General features: G+C 36.8%; 1 protein-coding gene across 2 annotated transcripts in view; it reads left to right on the top strand.

Annotated features, from left to right (window-relative positions):
• GABBR2 (gamma-aminobutyric acid type B receptor subunit 2) overlaps positions 1 to 26,090 on the top strand; it is a 3,943,409-nt gene that overhangs the window by 1,843,379 nt on the left and 2,073,940 nt on the right. For both annotated transcript variants that reach the window (XM_044064587.1, XM_044064586.1), the window contains exons 4-5: positions 1,390 to 1,491; positions 22,498 to 22,563. In XM_044064587.1, coding sequence (XP_043920522.1) covers positions 1,390 to 1,491; positions 22,498 to 22,563 — 168 coding nt within the window. The remainder of the gene's footprint in view (positions 1 to 1,389; positions 1,492 to 22,497; positions 22,564 to 26,090) is intronic.

The raw sequence follows: 26,090 nt of genomic DNA, 5'->3' as shown, positions 1-26,090 counted from the left end.
CTTTTTGAGTTGTAAAATTCAACTATAAGTATGCATTCTGTGAGCACACCACACAATCTTGTGTCTGTCGGCTTATCCCGGTTAGGGGTCGCCACAGTGGAACTCCGGTCCGCTAATGTTTGGTAGTGGATTTTTACGTGCCGAGTTACCAACCCTCATGCACAACCTTCAACGAAGGCATGCCCATTCACGCTTGCCTCCACACAGAAGACGCTCTAGCTGAGAATCGAATGGGACAACATCTTGCTGTTAGGCGACAACGCTACCGCAGCACCACTACCGCGGATCTAGCATACCCCACAATCTATTTCTTTAATTTGTTTTACTTTTCACCCATCATTCTGTAATTATACTCTGCCTTACATTTCTTAACTGTATTACAGTGTGTCATATTTTGACAGTCATATACCCTTATCTATAGTGCTGCAGTAATGACATAGGGTTGAAGGAAGAACTGTAAATGCTGCAGTCTTATCTAAAAGTTTAAGCTTTGCATCATCAACTACAGTACAGTTTAAATAAACAGGTCATCAAAGTAGAAAACATCAAAGCTGCAAATTATCTTCTACCAGTGTACTCATGTCCCATACCTCTTAGTGCAAGAAATCTGCACAAAGCCTAAAATAATGGGGGGGGGATCCCCCAAAATAGGGCAGATTTTAATTATTGCCCTTATAAACATAAAAAGTAGCTAGAATAACAGGGTTTGTGTTAGCACACATTCCTCAGAAGGATATGAAGTGTAACACTCAAATGTATGTTATTATTTAGTGATTTCTATCCTCAGTGATTTGCCAGAAAAACACAAATGTTATGGGGAGCAGACCAAGAATATGAGATAAAAATCTGGACAGTTGAGACGTATATCATGTCATCTTTATATATGGCAGTGTTTAAAATGGTTAAATAGATCATCAAAATGAAGAATGTTAATGCCAAACATTTTTCTAAATGTTTATACTTGTTTTTAATTGTGACAGAGCTTAAAAATGGTTCAAATAAACCAGGATAAACTTTTGAAGAGTTTCAAAGTGTTTTGTGTACTTTATCACTGCAACCAAAAACATTTTGCAAACCACTGTACCTTGTAAGCCTTTTCTGATATATTGCCTTTGTTGTCTTTATCATGGTACTGTGCTTGTGTTAATTTAGCCTCCTTTTAATAATACAGTTGACAACCTAGCTGTCCATCCCAGATTGGCCAGACTGGGAGCATAAAGGCTTAAGTGTGCTTCCTGCTACCTTGAAAATTGACTTTGTGCTTCTAGAATTGCTATTTTAATTATATACTAAATTCTAATATGCTTTTAGGAAAGCTGTTGAATGTATTTGTTTCCATAAAAATACTGTAATTATTTTGTTAATTAGCTATGCCTTCTCTCCTGACAGGTACGAAATCATTTGACCAAAGAATTAGAAAAGGCAGATATTCAAATTCCAGACACAGAAAGTTTCTCTAATGACCCCTGCATCAATGTCAAAAAACTCAAGGTAAACTGAATTCACTTCAAAGGTAACCTAGAAAATGAAAAATGAATTAAGTTTCTTTCTGTTTACAGAATATAGACTGTTTTCTGTCTGAACTGCTATGATTAAATGGAAGAGGAGTACGTGTCTCTTTTTCTGAGTCACTCTATAAATAGTTGCAGCAGCAGCATGAATTAAAAACATGCATTTACTAAGGCAAGTTTGAATATTCCATTTAAATGATAGTGCACCTTCTACTTCATATTATGCACAGAGAATGCACAGTCTCATTTGTGCAATTGTGTTTATAAGGAATACAATATACTGAAGGCATCTAAATATAATCCTGCATTATGTTGATTGTTCTTGATTTTTCAGAACCTGTCTTCTTAATGGACTTGAGCAATAATGTAACTTAATATGGAAAAAATAAAGGGAAAGCAAAGAACACAGTTTTAACTGTTGGTCTGGCTTACTTTTGTTATTAAAAGGCTGTATAGAATTCTCAATAGCCAGAGAACCATTCTGCCATTTCAGAAAGGGTGGGGATAATCCTTTGCAGCACATGCCCCCTGGATATGAGGGATTATAGTGTCAGGGCTTTTATACTAGGGATGTGAGCAAACTTCCTCTGCTTCAGGGACACTTGCATAATTTTATGCTCACATCCAAGGGAGAAGATTAATCAGGCAAAAACAAAATCACTGTCACAACAAGGATGACATTGTACCATGAGCCCCTGATCTCGACTAACAAACACAGAAAAGCCACATACTTCATACTAGTTCAGCAGTATTAATCATTTCTATAAAGTTGCACAAAAAGCTGAAGGATTCCTTCCAGTGGGTGTTATTTCTAGGGCAGCACTCCAAAGCCTTTTTGTAGGAATGCTCAACAGTGAAGATTTTGACAGTACCATTGTATGGTAAATCCTTACCATCAGCTGACTTCAGTATTTTTAACATTATTATTGACAGCTTTCATATGTGCTTCCTTGCTATTGTTACAGCATATTTTCTGTCTAACATGGACCTTTTATGTGCTTTATCCTGGCATGCTAAGGCACATTACCTTTTAACACAGATATTTCAAGGCTTTTGAGTCGTATTACGATTTAAGAGGCTTACTCAGCAACTGTCTGTAATTTCATTCCTTTCTTGAGAAAAGTAAAGAATGAATATTAGTTTTCTCTTCATTAATGATTGTATTTACAAAAGTGTGGTATCTCTCTGTTAGCTTTTTATTCTGATTACTCATACTGTATATTTTGCCATGGACTTTTATTTATCCTTTATCCAGTGTTGACCAGGTTAGTCCCACTAGGCTAGTAGCCTCTATGTGGTATTTATATTACTATTATACTTTTTTTTCTTTCTTTGACTTTTATTTGGCTTCCCACACCTAAAAACCATCTGGCCATTCATTCTGATTACATACGTTTGTTCCTTATCCCCAGACTACCCATCATCCAGCCAACCATTAGGTGATTTTTTTTCTTTTGTTTTTATATAATTCTACTTTCCACTATGAGGATGCCAGTAAATAGGGCTTGGTAAGCAGTGGGCCTTAATGTGATAGTATCACTCAATTCCATGAGTGATGTAACTTCTCAGAAGGTCATTAGCCCTTTCCATGCAAGATTCTCTCGTGATCTTTGGCCTCCTTTTGGGGTTTTATCATGAAATGTGCACCCCATTTATATGCACTTTCACCCTTCCCTCAAGTAGGCATTACTTCATTATATCTCTTCTATGTCTTACCAGCTCCTCCACCATCTGGGTCCTTAATCATAACCAGGGCATATGTGCCATAATCAGAACCATATCTATGTACACCATAGAGACAGCAGGTAGTTATTTTCACTAAATGGTATGTCATACATTGCTTGCGTAAATTAATGGCATAGTAAACACCCCTCATTAATAGAATAGGGCCTCACAAATTCTTAGAGTTAGCCACTGCAACAGTAAACCATAACATTTAGGTTTATCCTACTTATGTGCTCTTTTGTGCCAGCTGGGCCAGGACAATATGAATGGACAGATGCAAACAACCCCTCCCCCCAGGAAATAGAGAGCAGTCTTATGCCTTATTATTCCAAACTTACATTGACTGGATCATAGTCAGGGCTTTGTCCCTCTGTGACAACATAGTCTCAATCAAACCTAAATAAAATATTTAATTATGATTGTGGCAGGTGATTGCACTTTTATATACCACAAACAATCATGTTGTTTTCATTGTTCTGTCCTTTAAAGTGATTCATCATGCTTTTTGTGACTTATCTTTTGTACCACCATATGTGGCGCATAAAGCCCTGATTAGGATTGTCATCATAATGGTGGATATTTTAATAAATTTGAAAAAAAAAAAAAAGAATTTTCCCCGCACTGATGCCACAGAGGAATAATGATGATCTTTAACCTCAGTGACTTCAACTTCAATTTAGAGAAAATGTAGCATGTGTTCATAGAGTTTAATGTACGTACACTACTCATGCACAGAAATGCATCAGTTAAAGTCTGGGGACCAGTGCTTAACATGAAGTCACCCAGGGAATCTCTAAATTTGTTTGGGCTAAGGTTCCACTGAAAAAACAACCCAGATAAATACAGGTAGTCTGTGTTAAAACACATTCTGGCACTTAAGGGATGCTACAATGCAGTACTTCATAGTGACAAAACACTTTACTATACATAATAGTATCCTTTGAGATGTCATCCTCCTGTAGTAACTATCATATTGACAACACATCCCTAAGAGTTGACCCAGTAGTCAGAGACTTGTGGACTCGCATAGACAGTAATCTAATTTTTAACTATCACATGTTTATAGTAGTGAGTAAATCTTTCTATGTTGTGCAAATTATAATCAAAGGTATGGCATCTAGGTCCAAGGAAGTCATTGTTCCCCAAATGTTTGGCATTCAGCAGACCTATCATTGAGTATAGCGCCCCCTTTGGTATGTACCTAACCAGGCATATCTAACAGTTGGAACATCCACAGATGTTCCTCACTAAAAGAATACAGGATGTAAGTAACATGTCTTATGCAGACTGCCTCAAGGCTCTATCCCTGTACCTACAGGCTGCTGGAGAGATATGTATGTATCCCATAGACTACACTATCTATGGAATAGGCTCCCCATCCATATGAAGCAGAATTCCTCCTTTACCCAATTCAAGTGTAACTTGGTCAATCAGATGAGGAACAGAAAATGCATCCCTGGTTTGGCACCTATGTCTCTAATGGACACAGGCAGCCTATAAATTGTTCATCTCCCAGGCCCCTGCATGTAAATGTTTCATCTCTCAAAGCCTTGCTTACACTTATCAAGGGTTTCAGAACTTCTCAGAGATTTGGGATGCTTGGCTAGGCTTAAAAAGGCCCTTATGGTCATTACCTTAGTAAACACCTATGAACCTATGAAATGAAGCAACAGAAGATGTTAAAAAAATGTAAGTTCTCTACTTTCAGATCTACTTTTGTGGAGGATGATGCTAATCTCCTAATGATTCCCAAAACATGTATATACAGTCATTAAACTAGTAAAATTATCTTTACCAACCTCAGTGCTGACAAAAGGTAAGACCTTAGCAACTCCTTCCTCAGTAGGTAGGGTGGTATCTCCAGTGAGGATATTACATTTAGTGGTCTGAACCATGGGTGAATCTTACACTTGATCAGTTTGTAACCAAGCTACTCTCACCATATTTTCTTTTAATTCAGTGCCTGCATTGCTACAACCCTCCTTTGGTTGTAAGACATTCACAAGGAAGTATGTTAGTAAAGTGTATGAAACCAGAATGAATCAACAGGGACATATGCCAGTGTTGTTGGTTTATAAGAGCACAACAGTGCAGTCCTCTGTGAGTATTAGAGAAATTCAAGAGAGTAAACTAAAAAAAAAAAAATCTCCTAACTCATGTAATGAAGAAGAATACTTATACATGATACAAATTCATTTTTACTTTTCAGGATTTAGTTATAACCGAATTGCTCATATGCCAGCTTCTGAGTACTTCATCTGATTGAATCTGAGCAGATTTAAAACCATGTGTTTGCCACTTTTCCAGTTGTTACATGGCATCAGAGTTGGTATATGTAAGTAATACGAGTTGGGGGGGTCAAAACTCCCACATGGGAAGGTCAGTGAATACCAGGGACATGATAATCTACTCAATATTGAGCAGATGATGCATCAAACGATCAGTGTTGAAGTACCAGTAATAGACCCTAAGGATTCTTATCAGTAGCATTTTTCTCTACCACAGGGGTTTCCACAAGAGAATCGGTATTTTACAGACATATTGAATGTTATGGTAAATTTTTTTATCTGACCTGGTGGCGAAATTATTTTTCATGTAATGAGATACAGAGAGAAAGAGAGATGGTGAGACTTCAAGATTCAAGGAGGGCAGTTTGGCCATTTTACTACACTTTTCTGCATGTTTGAAAGTCAAATACTCAGTTCCAAATTTTTGTCCCCTGCCCCTAAAATCTGCATACGTCTTCATTGGACATAGAAGATTATACATTTCACATAAGGCAGATACAAAGTAAAAAAAGCCCGACCTCTTATTTTTTACTCTTTGAAACACATTCTACGCTACTAGATAAATATTTGTAAACATGTATGCATGTCTATTAACTTAGCTATTAGGGTATTAATTTAGCTCGTATTGCTTCTTATCAGAGTTTCATTTCATAGCAAAGTCAGGAGAATTTGCATTCTAGTCCTAACAGTAAATTCTTGCAGGGAAATATGCATATGATGCTGCAGGTGCTTCTTAAAGGGCTGCCATTTTGTCAAAATGTGTAAGGCTTAGAACAAAGTCATTCAAGGAGAATGCCAGTGCTAGATCACTTCTTGCTGCATTTCTGTTTGGTCAATCAGCATATGTCATTATTCGTGACTTTAATAAAGAAAGAGGAAACAAAGCTTTCATTTAATAAATGTGCTACACCTCCATCACCTAGGCTCGTAGGTTCATAAGTGGTTACTTGTCTAATGACCACAGAAGGCCTAATGTAGCTGACAAGATACCCTAGGGTAACTTTAAGGGTGTATTTGTAGGCATGGACATGAATGGTCAAGCATTTATGCATCAATATAAAAAAGTTAAACTCTTAATAAGGGACCATTTCTGTGAAAGGAACTCCTCAATAGTTTAGTCAGCAAAAGCAGCATACAGCAAAGTATGTCAGTTGCAACTCCAGTTCAACAGGAAAAGGCAGATTCTATCAGAAGCATTGAAAATCATCCCAACCTCTCTTTATGGGATCATGTGATTTTGTCCTAGCCAGTTTCCATGAATGCTATTATACTGGAGCAAAGGTATTGAATTATAATTACAGCAGGTAGCACTGTTTCAGTGTTATTTTTTGTTTTTTATGGAGTATCTACATTTGATGTCTATGCTTCTTTGCTATATAATTTAGAGGGCTTGGATGTGAAGAAGCCAGAAATGTGAAAGTTTTCTTACTTTAGCTGCAGATATAGTTCAGTCTTATTATTGTTTGCAATACAGTGCTGAAGAACAAGAGTGAAACACATTCTAATGCTGATATTTTCCGTTTCTCCACTACTGTGTTATTATGCAATTAATGCTTTAAAAAAGGACTTATATTTTGGGGGGTGGGACAAATCCCCACACATATTTTGGGGGTGGGACAAATCCCCACACGTGGTAGCAGTCAATACTTTTTTGTGATTGTTTGAAGATAGCAATGTATTTTACATTGTTGGTAGTTATTTTGATCTTTTCTCTCTTCTGTAATGACCCTAGGAGGCAAATTTGAGCCATTTTTTCTCTGTGGCAAGAGATAAACACAGGTAGATGAGTTTTAAAAGCAATTTGTAAATGTTATGCAATACAATTTTTGAAAGAAAGCTTTGTCGCAACTTGTTTCACTGACATGTCACCACCAAATATAGGTGTAGGTATTAAGTCTAGCAGTAAGGGCAGAAGATTAAGGCTATGGGCAGTTAACAAGCCGATTCCTTTGGTCCAGGATTTGAGCCTGTCAAGCCTCAATTTACCTACTGTGTGACTCTGACCAAGTCAGTTAACTAAACACTGCTCCTTGACTCCACCTGAAAAAGGTCCATGTGGATCAGACCTTTATCCCACTTAAGAAATGTAGATAAATAAACAGATTGGGCACTAAATAATAAAGAAATGCAAAGTACTGACCAGTCATACAGGTCAAGATTTACTCCAGACTATTTCTAGTTCCAATAAAATATGAAATTTCAAGACTATATTTATATGCATCATATCTGAATGTGTTCATAAATAGAATATTGTTTAGGATAGTACAGACTCTACTTCCTTTCAGTTTGTAAAAGTCTTACTTGATAACCTTGGAAATGTGAAGTACCTATCTCAACTTCCTAGTGCAGTCTTCTTACTGAATGTAACTTAGATTCAAGATAGCACAACTTTAATTTCAGTTTTCATTTCTAGCATCTGGCATATCTGCAGTCCCCAAAATATTTACCAAAGTTTAATTTCAGTGTTTGCACACCTCAGAAAGCAAAATGTAACTGTCTTCCTACCCGAAGGATTCTTTGATTGAAGGAAAAACAAGAGGACTGTTACAATAGCACATAGAACTGACCATTCTTTGGTGTTGACAGTAAAATACATATCGTTTCCTCAGACTCCTTCAGCATAAATAATAAGATAACATAACAATAAGATACATAGCCTGCATGCTGTACTAGCCACATACCTCCCCAACATAATGTGTCTATCTGAAACATGGCTCCGGCCATCAACCAAAGACAATGAGATCCTGCCTCCTGGTTACAATATACTTAGGGCAGATAGAGTAAAGAAAAGAGGAGGTGGAATAGCTGTCTTATATAATAGCACACTTAAAATCATAACTAACCCTATACAACCACCCCAGGTCTCTAACGCTGAAATACTAGCTCTAAAAATTCTACTAAATAATCATAAGGGCATTAACCTAATTGTCACCTATATTCCCCCTGGGAACAATGTAGAAACACTAGAGGTCATTCTACATTGGATAGCCAACAACTACCTTCAAGAAACCATTGTCCTGGGTGATGTTAATATTGACTGGAACCAATACACAGCACAGTCCAACCCCATCCCTGTTAACCTACATGGATTCTCTCATATAATATCATCTACCACACGTACAGGTAACAATAACCAAAAAGAGAGTATACTAGACTGGATACTCACCAACAGTCATCCCCAGAACTATATGTTTGGAACTCTCCCTAATGATCTTAGTGATCACCTGCTCACATACATCATGAAAGACAAAATTAATTGTACAAGCTTACCTATTTATAGGTCTATCAGATCCAAGAAAAACTTTGACCCAACTAAATTTCAACTTGAACTCAAATCATGTAACTGGACAAACTAAAGTTCCTTCCCCTTGATGAGGCAGTGTCATCATTTAACAATTCATTCCTTACTATACTTGACTCGCATGCCCCTAAATGCTCAATAAGAATTAAAACTCAACTAGCACCCTGGCTAACAACAGACACCAAAACCAAAATAATAACTAGAGACAAAGCGTGGGAAAAATGGCGCACTACCAAACTACCCCTAGATCGTATCAAATTCCAACAACTTAGAAATGAGACTAAAAAAGCCATCATACTAGATAAGAAAAATTACTTCTACAATCTGCAACATAAACATCAGAATAACCCTCAAAAGTACTGGGCAGGCATAAATAAACTTCTCCAACCAGGCAAATCCACTACTCCGACCCCAGGAACATTATCTGACAAGAGCCAAGAAGATATAGCCAATTCATTCAATACTTTCTTCACAGAAACCATCCAGTCATTAGCTAACCAACTTTCTCCTCCCCACACTTCTATAAACACTATACCCGACTCACCACTCTCTTTTAACTTCCAGCCAGTGTCCACATCCTTTATCAGATCCCTTTTGAAAAAGACTGAAGCCAACCACCCTTTCAGCCGATGTTCTGCCGGCTGAATACCTGCAATTTGCTGCAGATGTCGTAGCCTACCCTATCTCAATCCTAATTAACAGAACCATAACCGAGGCCTCAATGCCCTTAATTTGGAAAATATCCTATGTTATTCCACTCCACAAAGGAGGTTCATCCACAGAACTATCCAACTATAGACCTATAGCCATACTATCACCACTTGCCAAAATTATGGAAAAGTACATGCACAACCAACTAATGCTCTATCTAACCCAAAATAAACTACTCACAGACTCTCAACATGGATTCAGACCCCATCATAGTACAACCACTGCCCTCCTCTCTTTTACTGAAAACATTAATCTTAACCGGAATAATAAAAAATATCCTCCGCTCTCTTCCTGGACCTATCGAAAACCTTCGATATGGTAAACCATCAGTTACTTCTATATACTTTAAAAACCCTGTATCTAGATACTCCAGCCCTTGACTGGTTTCAAGCTTACCTCACTGGGAGACAACAAGCAGTAATGTGGCAAAACAAGCTCTCCTGCCTACTACCAAATACCATAGGAGTTCCTCAAGGTTCCATATTAGGACCTCTCCTCTTTTCAGTCTTCATAAACAACATCCAAACAGTCATCCCTGAAGCCACCTGCATTCAGTATGCAGATGACTCGACTATAATATGCTCCAATGCCTCTCTTGCAAATCTACTAACTACCACCCAACATAGCTTCACCAAAGTCAAAAACTGGCTTGCCAACCATCTCCTGATCTTAAATCCAAACAAAACCAAGTTACTTCTCTTCTACCCAACCAATAGATCTCCGACTGAAAACTTCACTATAAAATCCAATACTGGGACCATCATCTCCCCAGACACCTATACAAAGCTATTAGGAGTAAACATTGACAATAAACTCAGATTTGATATACATATCAACCAAGCCATTAAGTCAGTCAACAAGAAACTTGGGACCCTATATAGAATTAATGCCTTCCTTACCCCGAATGCCAGGGCAGCCACAGCCCGTTCACACCTTCTCTCTACCCTACTATATGCCTCTCCTGTCCTCAGTCACCTTAACAAATTTGATCTGGCCAAGCTCTCATCCTGCTATAATCACATTGCCAGGTTCGTTACAGGCCTACCCTACAGACCACACCACTGTACTAACCTGAAAAAGCTTGGATGGATAGAATTCCCACACCTTCTTCACCAGTCCCGACTCATAGAGGCCTTCAAAATCCTTAAACAACCTGAGAATACCCCAGCACTAAAAAACTTAATGACTCCCTACTCCAATCTAAGCTGCCTTCGCTCAGCAAACAGACTCCTTGTCCAAACAACTAAATCTCTCAACCTAGGTGGTGACGCCATTTGCCAACACCACTGGTAAAATATGGAACTCTCTCCCAAATAACATCACGCTTGCAACTTCTCTAAGTCAATTCAAAAATAGTCTAAAACTCCACTTCAAGTCACACTGGCTATGTCCTTGCTCAAACCCAGACTAGCTCTGTGCCATTAACTAAAACATAAACAACTAGCTAAGATAATAAGTACTTTGTATACTGTGATAAAGAAATATGTATCCTGTCTAACTCTATGTCATTATACTGCCTACCGTCCTTGCTAATATGTTATTAATGTTACATTTGTAGTAATCTCAGAAATAGTAATGGCAGTCTTGTACTTGTATGTAAATAGCCTATGTTTTTGTTAAGTTCTTTCAGCTCATTTACTGTACCTAATTATCAATGTAACTCTGTTGGAGCTTTTCTCCCCGGGCCTCCGCTGAAAAAGGACATGTATCCAGTCGGACCATCCTGGTTAACAAATGTAAAATAAATAAAATAATAATAAATAAATAAATAAAAGCTTTTCTAGGGGCAATCATAAATTCAGTTTTAGTGAAAGTTTTCCTAAAACATGACAAGCAAATAGAGATCCAGACTGACAGAAGTCTCTCAACAATAACTCATCACATCAAGACCATTCCGGGACCTCTGGAGTATGTTGTTCTTGCATATTAAGTCCTTTCTGCAATATGTCATATAAGAAAAACAGTGGCATCTCACAAATCTATGGAATCAGTCAACTGCTTCTCTGAGTATAACGACTGACAAAGGAGAATGAAGCCCTGACTTTCCTCCAGAGATCTATATTCAGTTACCAGCCCTAGAACTGGGAGGAATTTGTGTAGAAGATGTGGGAAAGGATCTGCAGCCGTCAACCAACCCCTCATGGGCAGGAAAAGGAAGGCCATAGGTTGATCTGTAGAGAGGACCCAAATGATCATACTTTCACTACCAATTACAACAAATGACCATACTTTCACTACCAATTACACTACTTACAGGGAGATTGAATGTTTAGAAGGTCATATCAGCCCCTTTTGGCAAGCCACCTCAACCTAGGAAAGGGGGCTAGTCAATAATATATAAAATCCCTAATCCTTACAGTAGATGACAGCACCCAACTCTCACCACATAGGGGGACTGAATGAGCTGGTGGGCTTTCTCTAGTGAAAAGAACAACTGGGTCAATAGAATGACTGAGGTAGGGACCACAAATAAACTAAGAAAATTATTTTTATGGTGAACAAACACAGCACAGTTAGCTCATAGTTAAGTACTAGGCTAGGTGCCCTCATGGGCCATTTTAAGCCTAGCCAATTCCTTTCAAAGGTAAGAATCACACCCTTTATCTTGGGTTTGTGCGGTAAACACCTTAACCACTATGCCAACCCTCAACATTTTTCCCATCTGAAATGTAATATTTAACAACAAACTCTTTGGTTATGCTTTGGGAGCCTACTTCAACAACATCTTGATGTAAGCTGTCTCAACAGAAAGGATCTCTTCACATTATCCTAAAGGAGAAGAAAGTTGTTTGAAGAACTTTGACATTTCAGGAGAGTTCTCATCTAGGAAACCTCCAGGCCATGGTAAACAGTACTACAGTGATTTGGTACATAGACAAACAAGGAGGAATCAGATTTTCCAGTCATGTGAAGAGACACTTCAGATGTGGGAGAAGGTATTAGAAGAAACTTCCATAATTTAGCAGTTTAAGTTTCATTTTATGTTATTTGATTATAAATTTAGTTAGCAGTTGCCCTATTCAGAAAAAAATGATTGTGGCACATGAACAGAAACTGGACCCACACATATTCAAGAAATTCTGCACATTTGGAGTCTTCCAATGGCCCTGTTCACAGCATGTTATAACAATCAAATAAAAATCTGTTAGTTTTTCATTCCTAAGACAGTTTTGAAGAGAGAGGCTCTCTCCTTTTTATGGACTCATGGTACACTGAAGTCCCACTTCTTTTCCTCTGATTCAGAGGACAACAGAAAGCGAAGCCAGGATAGTCCTAATAACTCCATTTTGCTAAAACAGCAATGGCTTGTTTACAAATGAGAATACCTCTGCTTCCACTTTGGTTATTACCGTAACACATGTCCTGACTGACATAACAGTTGAGCAAGGTTCTATATCTCCAGCTCATCACTTCTTAATCTATCAGCTTAGATGATGCATTTTTTTATTCCTAATAGCAACTCCTTTTCCACTTAAGTTTTAAATATGATAAAAGAAACACCAGTATAAGAAATAATGTTATATTCAGAAATGGAAGATATGTGTTCGTGGACTATGCCTCAAAATGTGTATCATCATATACAAAGGGTATTATATTATTGGAAGTATTTATTTGATTCAGACTTAATTTAATTCATTGATTTAAGTTCATGTCTTACCAGCATCTGCTTGTCTACCAACATTATCAGGGTTTACAACATACCCATCTGTTAAGGCCTTTTCTGTAGCAGTCCTTAACTTAATACCAGCAGGAAAACATGTTTATTCCTTTGTGATGTAAACTTTATGTTTGAAAAAATTACTTTGTCACCCTTCAAACCAGTATGTGAAGAAACAATGACTTTTTTAAGGAAAGCACTTCTGTTTGCTGTCATTTCAGGTAGGATTTTAGTTACAAGTTCTCCCATGTAAACCACCTTAATTATTTTTCCATAATGAAATGGTGCCTTTGAAGGCAAATCCATCCTCCATGCCAAAAATTATATCCATATTTAATCTCATATCGAGTATTGCATTACTGTGACTGCCACTCAGTTAATACAGCTGCCATGTCTTAGCCAAACCACCAGATGGAAGGAAAACATCTCGTGCATTTGCAGGATGTGTACATACAGCTTCCATATTATATTAACAGAACTAATGAATTAAAAAAAAAATCATCATCTTCAGTGAAGGAATACATAGTCGATAAGCAGAATGAACCTAAATGGTGGGCCTTCTGAACTGTTTTATATTTTTTCCTCTATCAGCTATAATGATTCTTTCCAAGGCACAGTAAGACCTCATTCTTCCATGGCAACTACTATATCAGCAGCATGTTACAGAAATGTTTCTGCACAAAGTAGCTTAGAAGCTGTCACTTGGATTTTATCCACATCTTCACAAAATGTTACAGTTTGGAAGTGCAGTCCAGGGGTTGGACAAGTTTTGCCATGGTTTACTACAATCAATCCTGTAACTGTCCACTTTCCAAATGTACCAAAAATACTACTTGGAAAAGTACATAAACCCAGTGATTTCTTATGACAGCATTGGATAAACTGAAACTTCCATACAAAATACCACAGCTATGTTTAAGGTTCTTACCTGAAGAATATGTTTTTGAGGAGAGGTGACTGGAATAACAGACCTTCTCTCCCTACTTCCCATTATGCCCCCTGTTTTACATAGTTTTATGAGGTTATTATGCATTTCATTTTTTATTTTATTACAGCTGCAATTTTCTTGTTAAATATATTCATAGATCCATAGATTGTTACTAGGCTAACGTCCAAGGGGGCCTTTCTAAATCTGGCCAAATTTTCCCAAAAGAATAATGATGCCCTCAAACCAAATAGGACATTGAGGACCAAGCATTTATAATCTACCTCTCTCCATAAGGGACATGGGTGCCAGGCCCGGTGTAAATTTCCTACTCCCCATCCACTGGTCTAAGTTGCAGTTAAACTGGGTAATAGATGAGCTCAGCTTTACATGGATGGGAAGCTTGTTCCACAAAAGGGCAGTCTCTGGGGCACATATCTGTCCCTCCAGCATGTTCTGTTTAGGTCACAGACAAAATTCAGGTCCCTAGATCTTGTATTTCTGGTACTGTTTGACTTATAAATGCACAGGAGATTCATAAGTGTGGGGTTTGCAGATGCCTTGTAAGCCAGGCACAGTCACCCATCAGCATTCTTTAGGAGACCAAGTAGAGGGAAAGGGCTTTAAGGCATCTGCATAACACAGGTTTGTTAGGCCTTGTATTCTTTTTGTAAGGAACCTCTGAGGTCACTCTAGTTGGTGCATATGCCTGGTCAGGTACATGCCAAAGGGAGCATTACACTTTATAATTGGTCTGGTAAAGGGGCAGTACAATGGAATAATAACCTCTTTGGACCTAGATGCCATGCTTTTACTTGTAAGTTGGCAACATAAAAGGATTTCCCCACCAGTGTGACCATGTGGAGAAGGCTGAAGGTGAGGCTACTGTCTATGTCCATATCCAGATCCCTGACCACTGGATTAACTCTGAGGGGACTATTATTAACATGGTAATTAGCTGGGATAGCTGACTTCCCAAACAGTACAATTATGCATTTATTCACATTAAGTTTAAGAACATGGCTTCGGCACCATTTGTTAGTCAGAAATAGGCTTTCTTGAAGAATAGTAGTGTCTGCAGGGGAGTCGATGATAACCCCAGGCTTGCAATCATCTGCAGACCTAGTCAGCCATAAACCTTCAGCATATGCTTCAATTTCAGAGAAATAGATGCCAAAAGGGAACAGGCCCAGTACTGAGCCCTGGGGGACTCCACTAGTGACTTGCCTCTTGGTGGAGGTGGCCTCACTTATTTTAATCTCCTGCGTCCTCTCAGTATCAGGCTATCCAAGTGTGATAAAAGGGTTTATACCTAACTTAGTGAGTTTGTCTATAATGCCTGAATGTATCAAAAGTCTTGGCCAGACTGAGGTAAGCTGTGTGCACAGTCTTGCCTTCATCCAGTGCTTTAGTGACCCTCTCAAAAAAGTTCACCAGATTTAATAGACATGACTTTCCTTTAACAAAGCCAAACTGTGATGGGTCCAAACATTTGCAGGTTACCTACATCCTCATTTATCAGGTCCATGATGATTCTTTCCATGGCCTTACATATGCATCTGGTCAGACTTATGGGCCTGTAGTTACCCAGATCAGTGTGTGGAACCTCTTTGTACAGGAGAGTGACCGTAACCATCTTCATCTTGGGGACAAAACCTGACTGCAGGCTCCAGTTGAAAAGTGATTCAAGTAGACCAGAGAGGTCATGTTTTGTGCTATTCACTAAGCATCCCAGGATGTTATCAGGGCCCATGGATCCAGTGTTTTTGGCCTTGGAAAGTATATTATTGACCTGTTCCCTAGTAATGGTTAGGGAGATTGTGGTTCGTAGTATTTCCTTTGGACTGTCAGAGGAGAGTGGGGGAGAAATTTGAGCTGAACCTGTCAGCCAAAAGTTAGCAGTGGCCTCTGGTTCAGTGTTGGTGATGCCATTTACAATGAGTTCTGCACATTGTTGTATGTTTCCTCTGAGGTTACAGACAAAGCTGTAGAAAGCTATGTAATTATCCTTTGCCTGAGAAGCTACCTTTTCTTCAAATTTAGTCTTTGAAGTATTAATTAACCCTCTTAGCTACCTAATTAGATTGGTCATGGAGCTTTTAGTATGTATGGCTTTGTTTCTCCTATGCTTGGCCAAGATTTTTTTGTTGTTGTTATACAATCGATTGATATTGTGATTCCACCAGGGTGGTTTGTCCTTTGAGTTTGTCTTATTCTTAATATGAGTGGGTACAGCTCACTATATACTGCTATCAATATGGCTGTACAAAGATTTTGTAAATAGGGGGTACTTGGAATTTAGCCAAGGTGTTGCTTAGTAAAAAGAAGTTAGCCTTGGAATAGTCCCTATAGTTTTTGGTTCTGCTATTTCCACAAAATACATTTTTATTTCAAGCAAAACTGTCTTATGGTCAGATCTCACAAGTGAAGACATCACATTGAGTAAGGAACATCGGGCTACCATGTTCATGAATACATGATCAAGGATGTTTGTACCTCTGGTAGGAGAATGGTTCAACTGTTCCAGGGTGGTGGTATTAACAAAGTTTAGGAATCACTGGGCTTGCACATTAAATGTGGTGTAGGATTCCCAATCTATAAAACAGTAGTTGATATCCCCCATGGATATCATATTGTGTTGAATGTTGAGGTACTCTAGTACATTGAGACAGGTAGTATGCGCTTCCTGGGACATGGAGGAGGATCTATAGGTTATAAGGCTATGGTATGATACCCTGTTTACAGTGATTTGCACATGAGTTCCAGTGGGTTATACACTTTAACTCGTCTTGCCATGAAGTTAGTTTTAATACACACTGAGACTCCTCCACCTTTAGTTCTCTCCTGTACAGTAGCTGGTTTAAAGGTGTGAAAGGCATTACAGCCTTGCATTACTGGCATACTCTCCAAGACTTTAAAACATTTCTCCATTACTACACAGATGTCTACACTCTCTGGGTAGAGGAAAGCTTGCAAGGAGTGTAGTTTCATGTTAAGACTTCTAGCATTAAGCAGTACCACCTTCAGATATTCCTTCATAGGTTCAATTAAGTCAGGAGGTTTATCAGTTTGGCATTGCCAAAAAAGGCACTGTGGGGGTGGAAGATGTCTTTGCCGATATCTGAAAGCCTAGAAGGTATAAGTGCAGCCACCCCTGGCAAATCAGCATGGTCTATCAACCATGTCCTCCCAGGCTGTCAAATATTGTACTGACTTGGACTGACACCAGAAGCTAAGCCAATTGTTAAAATCAATCATTTTCTGTTGGTAATGTGCCATCATCCTTGGAGAAGGTAATATGCTGCTCAGTTCTAGCCTCATACCTGCCTGAGACACATACTCAGCTCAATTATGTCTCACTTCAGATAGCCAGGGGAGGTATGTCTCAGGTCATCAGCACCCACATGGGCTATGACAGAGTTGTACTAATACCTGTGGGTGAATAACCTGAGTGCCTGTGTGACTTGATGGATCCTAGCCCCAGAAAGGTAGCTAACCGTGACTCTATCCTTTCTCATTCTGGTGAGGGAGACATTGGTGTACGTCACTCTAGAATCACAAATTACCAGGAAATTTGGTTATGTACTGTTTTGCCAAAAGGACTTAGCAGTAGAGGCACTGAATACAGTGTTACTGTGTGCAGCTTTGGCTGTTATTTTAACTGAGTGTTTACATAATGTATGAGGAACCATTTTTTGATAGTAGTGTGCAGGACGTTGTGTTTTAGGAAGGTTAACTGTAAGTGCCTCAGTATAAGTAGTTTTATGTGTAGTGTCTTTACCCTGTGCAGTTGGCATGGTGCAAGCGTCACTGACAACCTATATAGGATTAGTTTTGGTTGTATGAGAGAATTTTTCCTCCAGCATTAAAGTGTATTTATACCTCTCACATACTTTATCTGTTTTATTAAGGATAAGTGGGTTGGCAGTGTACATAAGACAATTGCTACATTGTCTCAGAATACCCATCTCATCCAGATTGGCCAAATAGAAAGTCAGAAAGTGAATATCCATGGCTACAGATCTACTATGGAGGAGTGAGGGAAATTTAAATATTGAATAGGTCAATAAGACAAGCAACTTTATGAGCAAAGCTCAGCTTTGCACAAACTAGATACTCTAGTAGTTAAAAAACATCTGTCTAGACAGTAGGACTATTTTAAGGGAAGAAGTACAATATGAGAAAGTGTGTCCGTGCAGCTAAAGACAACTTAAGAACAAAATATAGGTTCACATAGTATGCTAGCTTTAGCAAACACCTTTCCAGTTCTGTCTAATAAATAGAAAATTAATCCGGAAATAATTTATTAAAAATAACTTAATACATGTTTAAATGTTTTGTCCATACATACATACATTGAGCTTCATCAGAACCATTAATTACCTTAGTTTATTCATTTAAATAAAAATGCAAATATGTCATGTGACAAAAATCTATTATCTTAAAGAACCCTCTACAGATTTTAAGAACATGACATGTACACTTTCAAATACAGTCTAGTTCAGATTACAATTTAATAACAAGTTAATATAAAGAAAATTAATGAAAAATAAATAAGTATTAATACTTAAAAATAGGTATATAGGTATAAAAATGTGTATGAAATACATGCATTAAAGATGCTCTCCATTAGCCAATGTAAAATAATTGTTGGTTATAATTTTTATTTTAATCTTGTTAACATTTAAAATAAAAAAATAAGATAAAAACTTGAACTATAATATGGAAGTCCTAAGCTTCAGCCAAGGAAGTATAGAAATATGGTCATTAAGACCTGGTACATTGGACACATCTAACCTTAATTGCCACAATAATTCTCTGAATTCCAAAGTGTTCTCCCAATCACCACCCCTTTCACTAGGGATGACCACTTCTAAAATCCTTAATTCATAATTTGTGTGTTTAAAAAGAGAACTATTTGAGTTTTTCTTCAAGCTGTCATAATTGTGTTCACATATGCATTCACACAAAGCACACTGTTTTAACAACATAAAAATCTGTACATCCAGGGCATACAACTACATGAATAACCCCCTTAGTAGAGCAATTTCATCTTGGTAGATGTATTATTTGATCTAACAAAACAATAGTATTATGAGTCAATACAAGTGCATTGGTTCTGAGAACAACTACAGGTACCTACTATCAAACTATAGTTCTTCACATTTTCCTGCCGTTCCAATATACACTTAAGGTTTCTCCCCATCTTATAAGTAAATAATGTTTTTTCATCAACTGTATTAAAAAGCCCTGAATCTATTTTAAACAAGTTCCAGTTTTCACAAGTATATCTCTAATTTCCTTTACAAAGGTACCACATTTTATAACCACTGAAGTTCAAAACTCTTTAAACATATTTGTCACTGTGTTGTGGTATATCATGATGTTCATGTTCTGAACCTAGAAGGGTATGATATTTATTTTCCAAACCCTCTATAATTTCCTGCCCTACTGTATTAAGAATGTTTTGTGGGTATCCTCATTCGATGAATATCTCAGCCATCTTATTGACTTCACTATTAAAAAGTTCAAACACATTCTAGCTGCTCTAACAAGTTGACCTTTTACTGCACTCCTTTTGCATATATATGGATGGCAGCTAGTAAAATGTAGGCAAGTGGTAGAAAACTTCTCCTTCCTATACATAGTAGAGTCAAATCTTTTCAAGTTGCCATTATTAAAGATAGTAAGATCTAAACAATTAACATGATCATATTGAATTTGATGAGTAAAGCTTATAAATTCAGTTGTTTTGTTCAAATAATTTTAAAAAACTCAAGTATTTTCTCTTCTCTACCTACCCAAAGAAAAATTAATCATGAATAAGGGAAAGTTACAATGCAAGAGGTCAATGTCTATACAGATTAAATACCTAAGACATTTTTAGAATAACAGACACATAAAATGCATTCAACCAGCAATTCCCAGCTCAAAAGGACATAAACTATCATCTCCTGCCACAAGAGTGTTTACCAAAAATCTTCCTAATTGTAAAATATTTGGTTTGGAACCGAAGTACTTAAACCAGAACTAATATACTTTTAGAAAAACAGACACAATAAGCCTTCAACCAGCAATTCCCAACTTAAAAGAGTGTAAGCTACTTCTCCTGCCACATTAGTGTAAACCACATACATTCCTATGTAAGATAAATAGTTTGGAGCCCAAGTGCTTAAATCAGAACCAAGAGGCTTAGAATAATAGTTTACAGAATGACAAGGCTACTAACAAGCAGTTATAAATGCAGCAAATTAAATGCAAACACTTTAAAAACACTAATACATTAAAAGTAGCTGAATAAAGTACATGTTTTAGTAAGTGGAAATATAGGAAACAGAATATAATTTAAATTTAAGAGATTAAAGAGGAGGGCTTTCCCAAATGATCTCTCAGTTCTCAGTAGAATGAGTTGATGAATTAAGACTGGGAGGGGTGTCCAAAATCAGATATAAAATTAGGGCAGGCAACACAGAAGTCACCAAGTTTAAAAGCATAACGATAGATGAGTGGGTGGGGAAAAAAATGCAGACAAAGATCACCGATAGGCAGAGAACACCAAGTCAAACAACAGTTAAATAAAGATGCCACTAAATATTTGTAGTTAAATGAGGTATGCCATTTCTCAGCTCCTCCCACCAATTAGCTGGATGTTATTCACTGTCTACAAAATAATTAATTTCTTATCAACCGTAGCCAAGACCTCTTAAAGCTCTAAAAGGAACAAAAACGTTATAACAAAACAAAATTCAATATATGAAAAAGATAAAAAAATGGAAGCAACCAAACCTTAAATGAATAACTCCAATCTAAAATGACAGTGGCTTTTACAAATTTGTCACCCTTTGAAGGCCAGAAGGGATTCATAAAATAGAAAGCAGCTCCTAACGACAATGACTATATATGAATGCCTCATACAGCAACCAAGGTTCTTTGGAATGCTGGCAATAGACTACAGTAGGCATTCAGAGCCATAAACAGGGCATGATAAATATGGCAACTGTCCCAGGCATATGCTGTCAGAGGTTGCAGTCAGCAGGTACCAGTGATGATTGAAGCAGCTTTCTCACTCAAAGCAACAAGAAAATGGGGAAGACCCTTTATGTCCTCATTTTGGGAAGACTTTTTTTTTCTTCATGCATAGCTGTCAGGGGTGTATGCTGTAGATGGTGTGGAAATGCAGAACTGACATTAATAAATGAATGCTTATACTGCATGTGCAGTCACATGTAGTCACATAGGTGCTGTGTTTGTGGTGATTTAACTGTAGTTTTCTAGAGTTTAAGATGATTTTTTTTAATTTTTAGTCTGCATCTTTGCAAAATAATTTGAGTTGGAAGGGATAACATTCTGTGGTATTCTCAGGCATCTGATGACCTAGTTACAGTTCTGTGCTTGTGTGTCTATATATGTGTAAGGAATGTGTGGGAGTCTGGTGTGTTTGATAAATGTAATATCTTGCACAGTAGAGTATACAAACAAGTCTTACCAGGAGTGGTGATTTCCATAATCTTATAGTTTGAATCTAAGTTTTTTTTTTTTTTGTGATTGTTCATTTTTGTAGGTATTATCATAAAGTAGTGAATGGTATATTAGGATTTTTAAATAAACATTTAATATAAGTTTTTAAGTTAGTTTATTTTGGTTTAATTTGGGTAGTTAAATCAAGTCTACTTTGTCAATAAAGCTGTTCTTCACTTCACTAGTTGCAGTCTGTATTTTTCTTTTATTTTGATTTTTTAACATATAATGAATGGATTTTGTTTCTGGTGCTTAATCTAATTATTCTATTATGGGGTTGCATGTGGATTTTGTGTATACAGCATGTAACAATCATGTTATATCAAATGGAAAATGCAATCTGTGTTTTCGTTATTTATTATTTTATTTTGCCCTTTTTATAAAATTAAGTGCAGGTTTCGGTCTATGAAGATGTTTTAAGTGTGCCAGGGTTTTGATGATTGGCTGGTTTGTATTTTGCATATGAAATGTGAAATTTTTACTTTAGTTTTTACCATATAGCATCAATATGGCAGGTTTAGGTAAATGTTAACAGTGATGTGCAAAGACTATTGTATGTCATTATTGTGCATAAAAATATATGTGGTATATACTAGCTATGTTTTTCTATCACAGCATTTTTGTGGGTACACGTGCACAAGCTCACACACAGACATACACATGCAGGACTGCACATGCCCACACAGACCCACACTCACATATACATTGTAGGTACCTCATATTAATTGCTGATGAAATATATGCCTACATGAACCATTGTTTAAATTGCTTTGTTGAGAATGTTACTGATCTATTCTGCATTAAAATTTCAAACACTCCTTTGTTTAAGAAGTGTAACTAATGTTTACATTTTTTCACAGGATAATGATGTCCGAATAATCATTGGCCAGTTTAATGAAAGCATGGCAGCAAAAGTATTCTGTTGTGTAAGTAATACGTATATGTACATTCTTCGCTTTACATATTAAACTACTTCAAGTAATTCATACAGTAAATGGCCATCTTAAAAGAGCATATTAAATCATTTATTTATTTATTTATTTCATTTTTTTTTTGTATTTTTTTATTTTATTTTTACACTTTATTAACTGGATTAGTACAACTAAGACAATGCCCTCTTTTCATGGGAGACCTGAGATATTCATATTAAGGGGAAATTTGGTCAGGACACTGGGGAACTTCCCCTACTGTCTGGAGTAGAGGAAACAAGGCACTCTTTGGAGCTGCCAGTTAGCACTGAAGGGCTGCTGCTGCAGTTTTGAGAACTCCAAGATGGAGGAGAGTGCAGCAGGGAAGGAGAGAGGGTCCAGAGAAATTTACTGAAGGAAGTAGTAGGAGATTAAGTAGTTGTTACAGATTTGGAAGTTGTTGGATTAGAGACACCAGTACCGGTAGATTTGATGAATCAGGCACAGCCAAAGGATGTTGAGGAAATGTGATGGAGTGACATAGTGGAGAGAGTATGACAGACAGAAGAAATTGAGTGGTTCGAATTTGCTGTTGGTGAAGGGGGAAAAACTTGAAGTATTACTGGCTGATGAAGTAACCAGTTTTAAGGGTTTAACTCTGCAACAGGATTTTTTTGTTACAAGAAAGAAGTTATGTAGATATAGAAAGTCATAGAAGAATGGAAGAAGGTACTGAGAGGGACAAACATTTTCAGTTTCTCAACAGCCACAGAGAAGATAACCAAGTAATAGTATTATTTTGTCAGTAGGATTTGACATTGGAATTTTTTTCTGAAGTAACAATTGAAAGCTTTAATTTTCTGGAAAATTTTAATACTGAGATTGAAAAAAGAAATGCAGTGCAACCATGGAAAGATCATTTCTTTCAAAGCTTGGCACTACATGTAGGAAAGAAAATAAGTGTACAATTTAAGTCTTCAGATATGGATGAAAATGAGTTAAAACTTTTTTCTGTCAATGTGTAGTTAAGTGCATGTAGTTAAAATATGCAGTGAAAGAAATATATGGACTGTGGTTCAGGAAGTGTGGGTAACAATGGATATAAAGAATGGAAAAGTCAACATATTTCAAGTACAATAATTATGAATGGTAAGAGAGGATTTATTAGGTACTATGACCAACCTAAAGCATCTTAATTCTGTCAGGATGAAAATAATTTAGTACAAGACTGTAGCAAGCAAAGGTGTGTCCAATGTGGGGAAAGAGGACATATAGCAAAACATATAAACTGTAAGTCTGATTGTAGAAAATGAACAGAATTTGGCTACTTCTGTCCCATATTAGAAAAGGAAAGAGTAGATGAAGAGGAAAGACAAACAGTAGAAAATATTACCACAGAAGATTATGAAAGAAAATGTGGTATGGGAGAAGGGGATATTGAAGAAAGATTTAAGAATGAAGCGGTAGTTAAAAGGGAAATAATTCAAAGCATTGCTATTGATACACAGGAAGAGAATAGATTTGTACTTATAGAAAGTGAAGAGGAAAAAGAGGGAGAAATGGAGACAGGAGAAGAACAAGATAGTGAAAAATCAGTTGGTGGGAGATTTAGGAGAAGAAAAAGAAAAATAAGATCTAGAAATAAAACACAAAAATAGAAAAGGATGATATAGAAATTTTAGCATTAAATGTGAATATTAGAAGTGATGTAAGAGGCTTGGTGGTGGTGGTGGTGGTGGTGGTGGAATTGTGTAAAACATAAAAACTAATGTCATTGCTTGTTGAAGACCAGATGTAATGAAGAATAAAAAATAAAAGAATGCATGCAGTATATGGGAGCAATATTCTTTGGTCAGTAGGAAATGCTACTTGTTCTAGAACAGGAATTATTATACAAAAATAAAGAAATAAGAATGGTAGATGTAACAGTAGTCATATAAGGAAGGGCAGTGATATGTGATAGGAAAGTGAGACAAAAATATATAAGATTAATAGTCATTTTTGAGTATACTAGTATGACAGAAAAAAAAAACAGTTAGTAGAAATTAAAAGAAATGTGCTAGTAAATATGTCAGTAGAGATGGTAGATGGTTTGTACTGGATCTGAGGAAGGAAAAGGGAAAAGTAGCATAGAACATTAAAATGTTAATGGAATTAATAAAATGTGGAAATTTTAAAAGTAGGAAACAATAAATAATGGGCATATAAAAGGTAAAAATTTAAGACTGAAATTTATTGTATAGTTTAATCTGAAGGCATGAAAGAAATAAAAAGGGGAGTACAGTTGGCAACATTTTCAGATCATAGAGCAGCATTGGTTATAATTTGGGAAGATGGAAATAATAAAAGAGGGAAGTGATAAAGAGATTAACTGCAGAGCTTAAAAAGGAGGGAGAAATGATTAGAGAGAAAGGGATGTTATGGAAAGATTTTATGGCAATGAGACCATTTTATAAAAAACTGCTCAACATGGTGGGTAAAGTTTAAGCAGAATTGCAAAAATATATTTAGAGATGGAAAGAAAAATTAAAAAGCAACATAATAAAAAAGCAGACATGAGAAAGGGATAGAACTAGGAAAGATAGATGTATGTAAAAAATAGAGAAAAAGTAAAAAAAAAATAAGTTATTTGGGCAAATATTTTTAGAAAGGAAATTAGGTTTCTGCTTATTTTGGAAAAGAAACAGATGTAGTCCAGAAAGCTTAAGTTAGGTCTGCTATCCCACATGAGACACAATGGGTGACAGAACTAAAAATAAACAGTACAAAGGATTAATCCAGATAAAATCACTTTAGCTAGCAAACCTAGGAAACTCTTTGTCTCTCTCTCTCTCTCTCTCTCTCTCTCTCTCTCTCTCTGGTGCCCTCTCTGTGGGAGTAATAAAGACATCTTGTTGAAGTTTCAAGTAGTTTATTCATTTAAGTAGGTAGATGGACAGGTGTTCTTGTTCTAATACATTATTTTCAACATGCCAGTTATTTAAAAGCAGTTACAGACAATGGTGGGAGGGACCAGGGAAGCTGATCAGCAGAAAATCTGGGAGATGGAAAAACAAGGAGTCGATATGAAAGCTTAGAGGTTAGTCCCTTACTTGAATATTCCTGAATTACCTGTGAGGAGTTACCAGTTCAGTAGCCTGTGGAACCTCATTCTTTGTTAAACATTTTTTATGTCAGTAGTACATATGGTGGGACTAATGAATGTTACTGAACCGTCACATTCTGAGGCAGCTTCTAGGAGTAATTATCATAGATTGATGTCAATTTTCTGAGCTTGTAGAAAATGTAGTAGTGATGGTTGCTATTGAAACCATGTAAAGTTATAAAACTTTGTCTTTGTGCAGACAATTGGTTTGCATTTTTCTGAGTGGAGTGACTGTGAAACCTTTTGCTGTGTCAATACCTACTTAATGATTAAGTGGTTAAAATTTTAGATAATGCTCCCAAACAGTTTCCTGTTAGTACAGGGAAATTCCCTATAGTTTGTTTCAGCAAATTATGGAAATTCAATCAACAGGTATCACGTATGGGATAATTTTACTCTT

Source organism: Protopterus annectens, chromosome 3.part0 (genome assembly GCF_019279795.1).
Source record: "Protopterus annectens isolate FY-2018-M chromosome 3.part0, PAN1.0, whole genome shotgun sequence".
Classification (NCBI taxonomy): Eukaryota; Metazoa; Chordata; order Ceratodontiformes; family Protopteridae; genus Protopterus; species Protopterus annectens.
The sequence above is the reverse complement of the archived record's forward strand: the minus strand, read 5'-3'. Positions and strand labels throughout refer to the sequence as shown.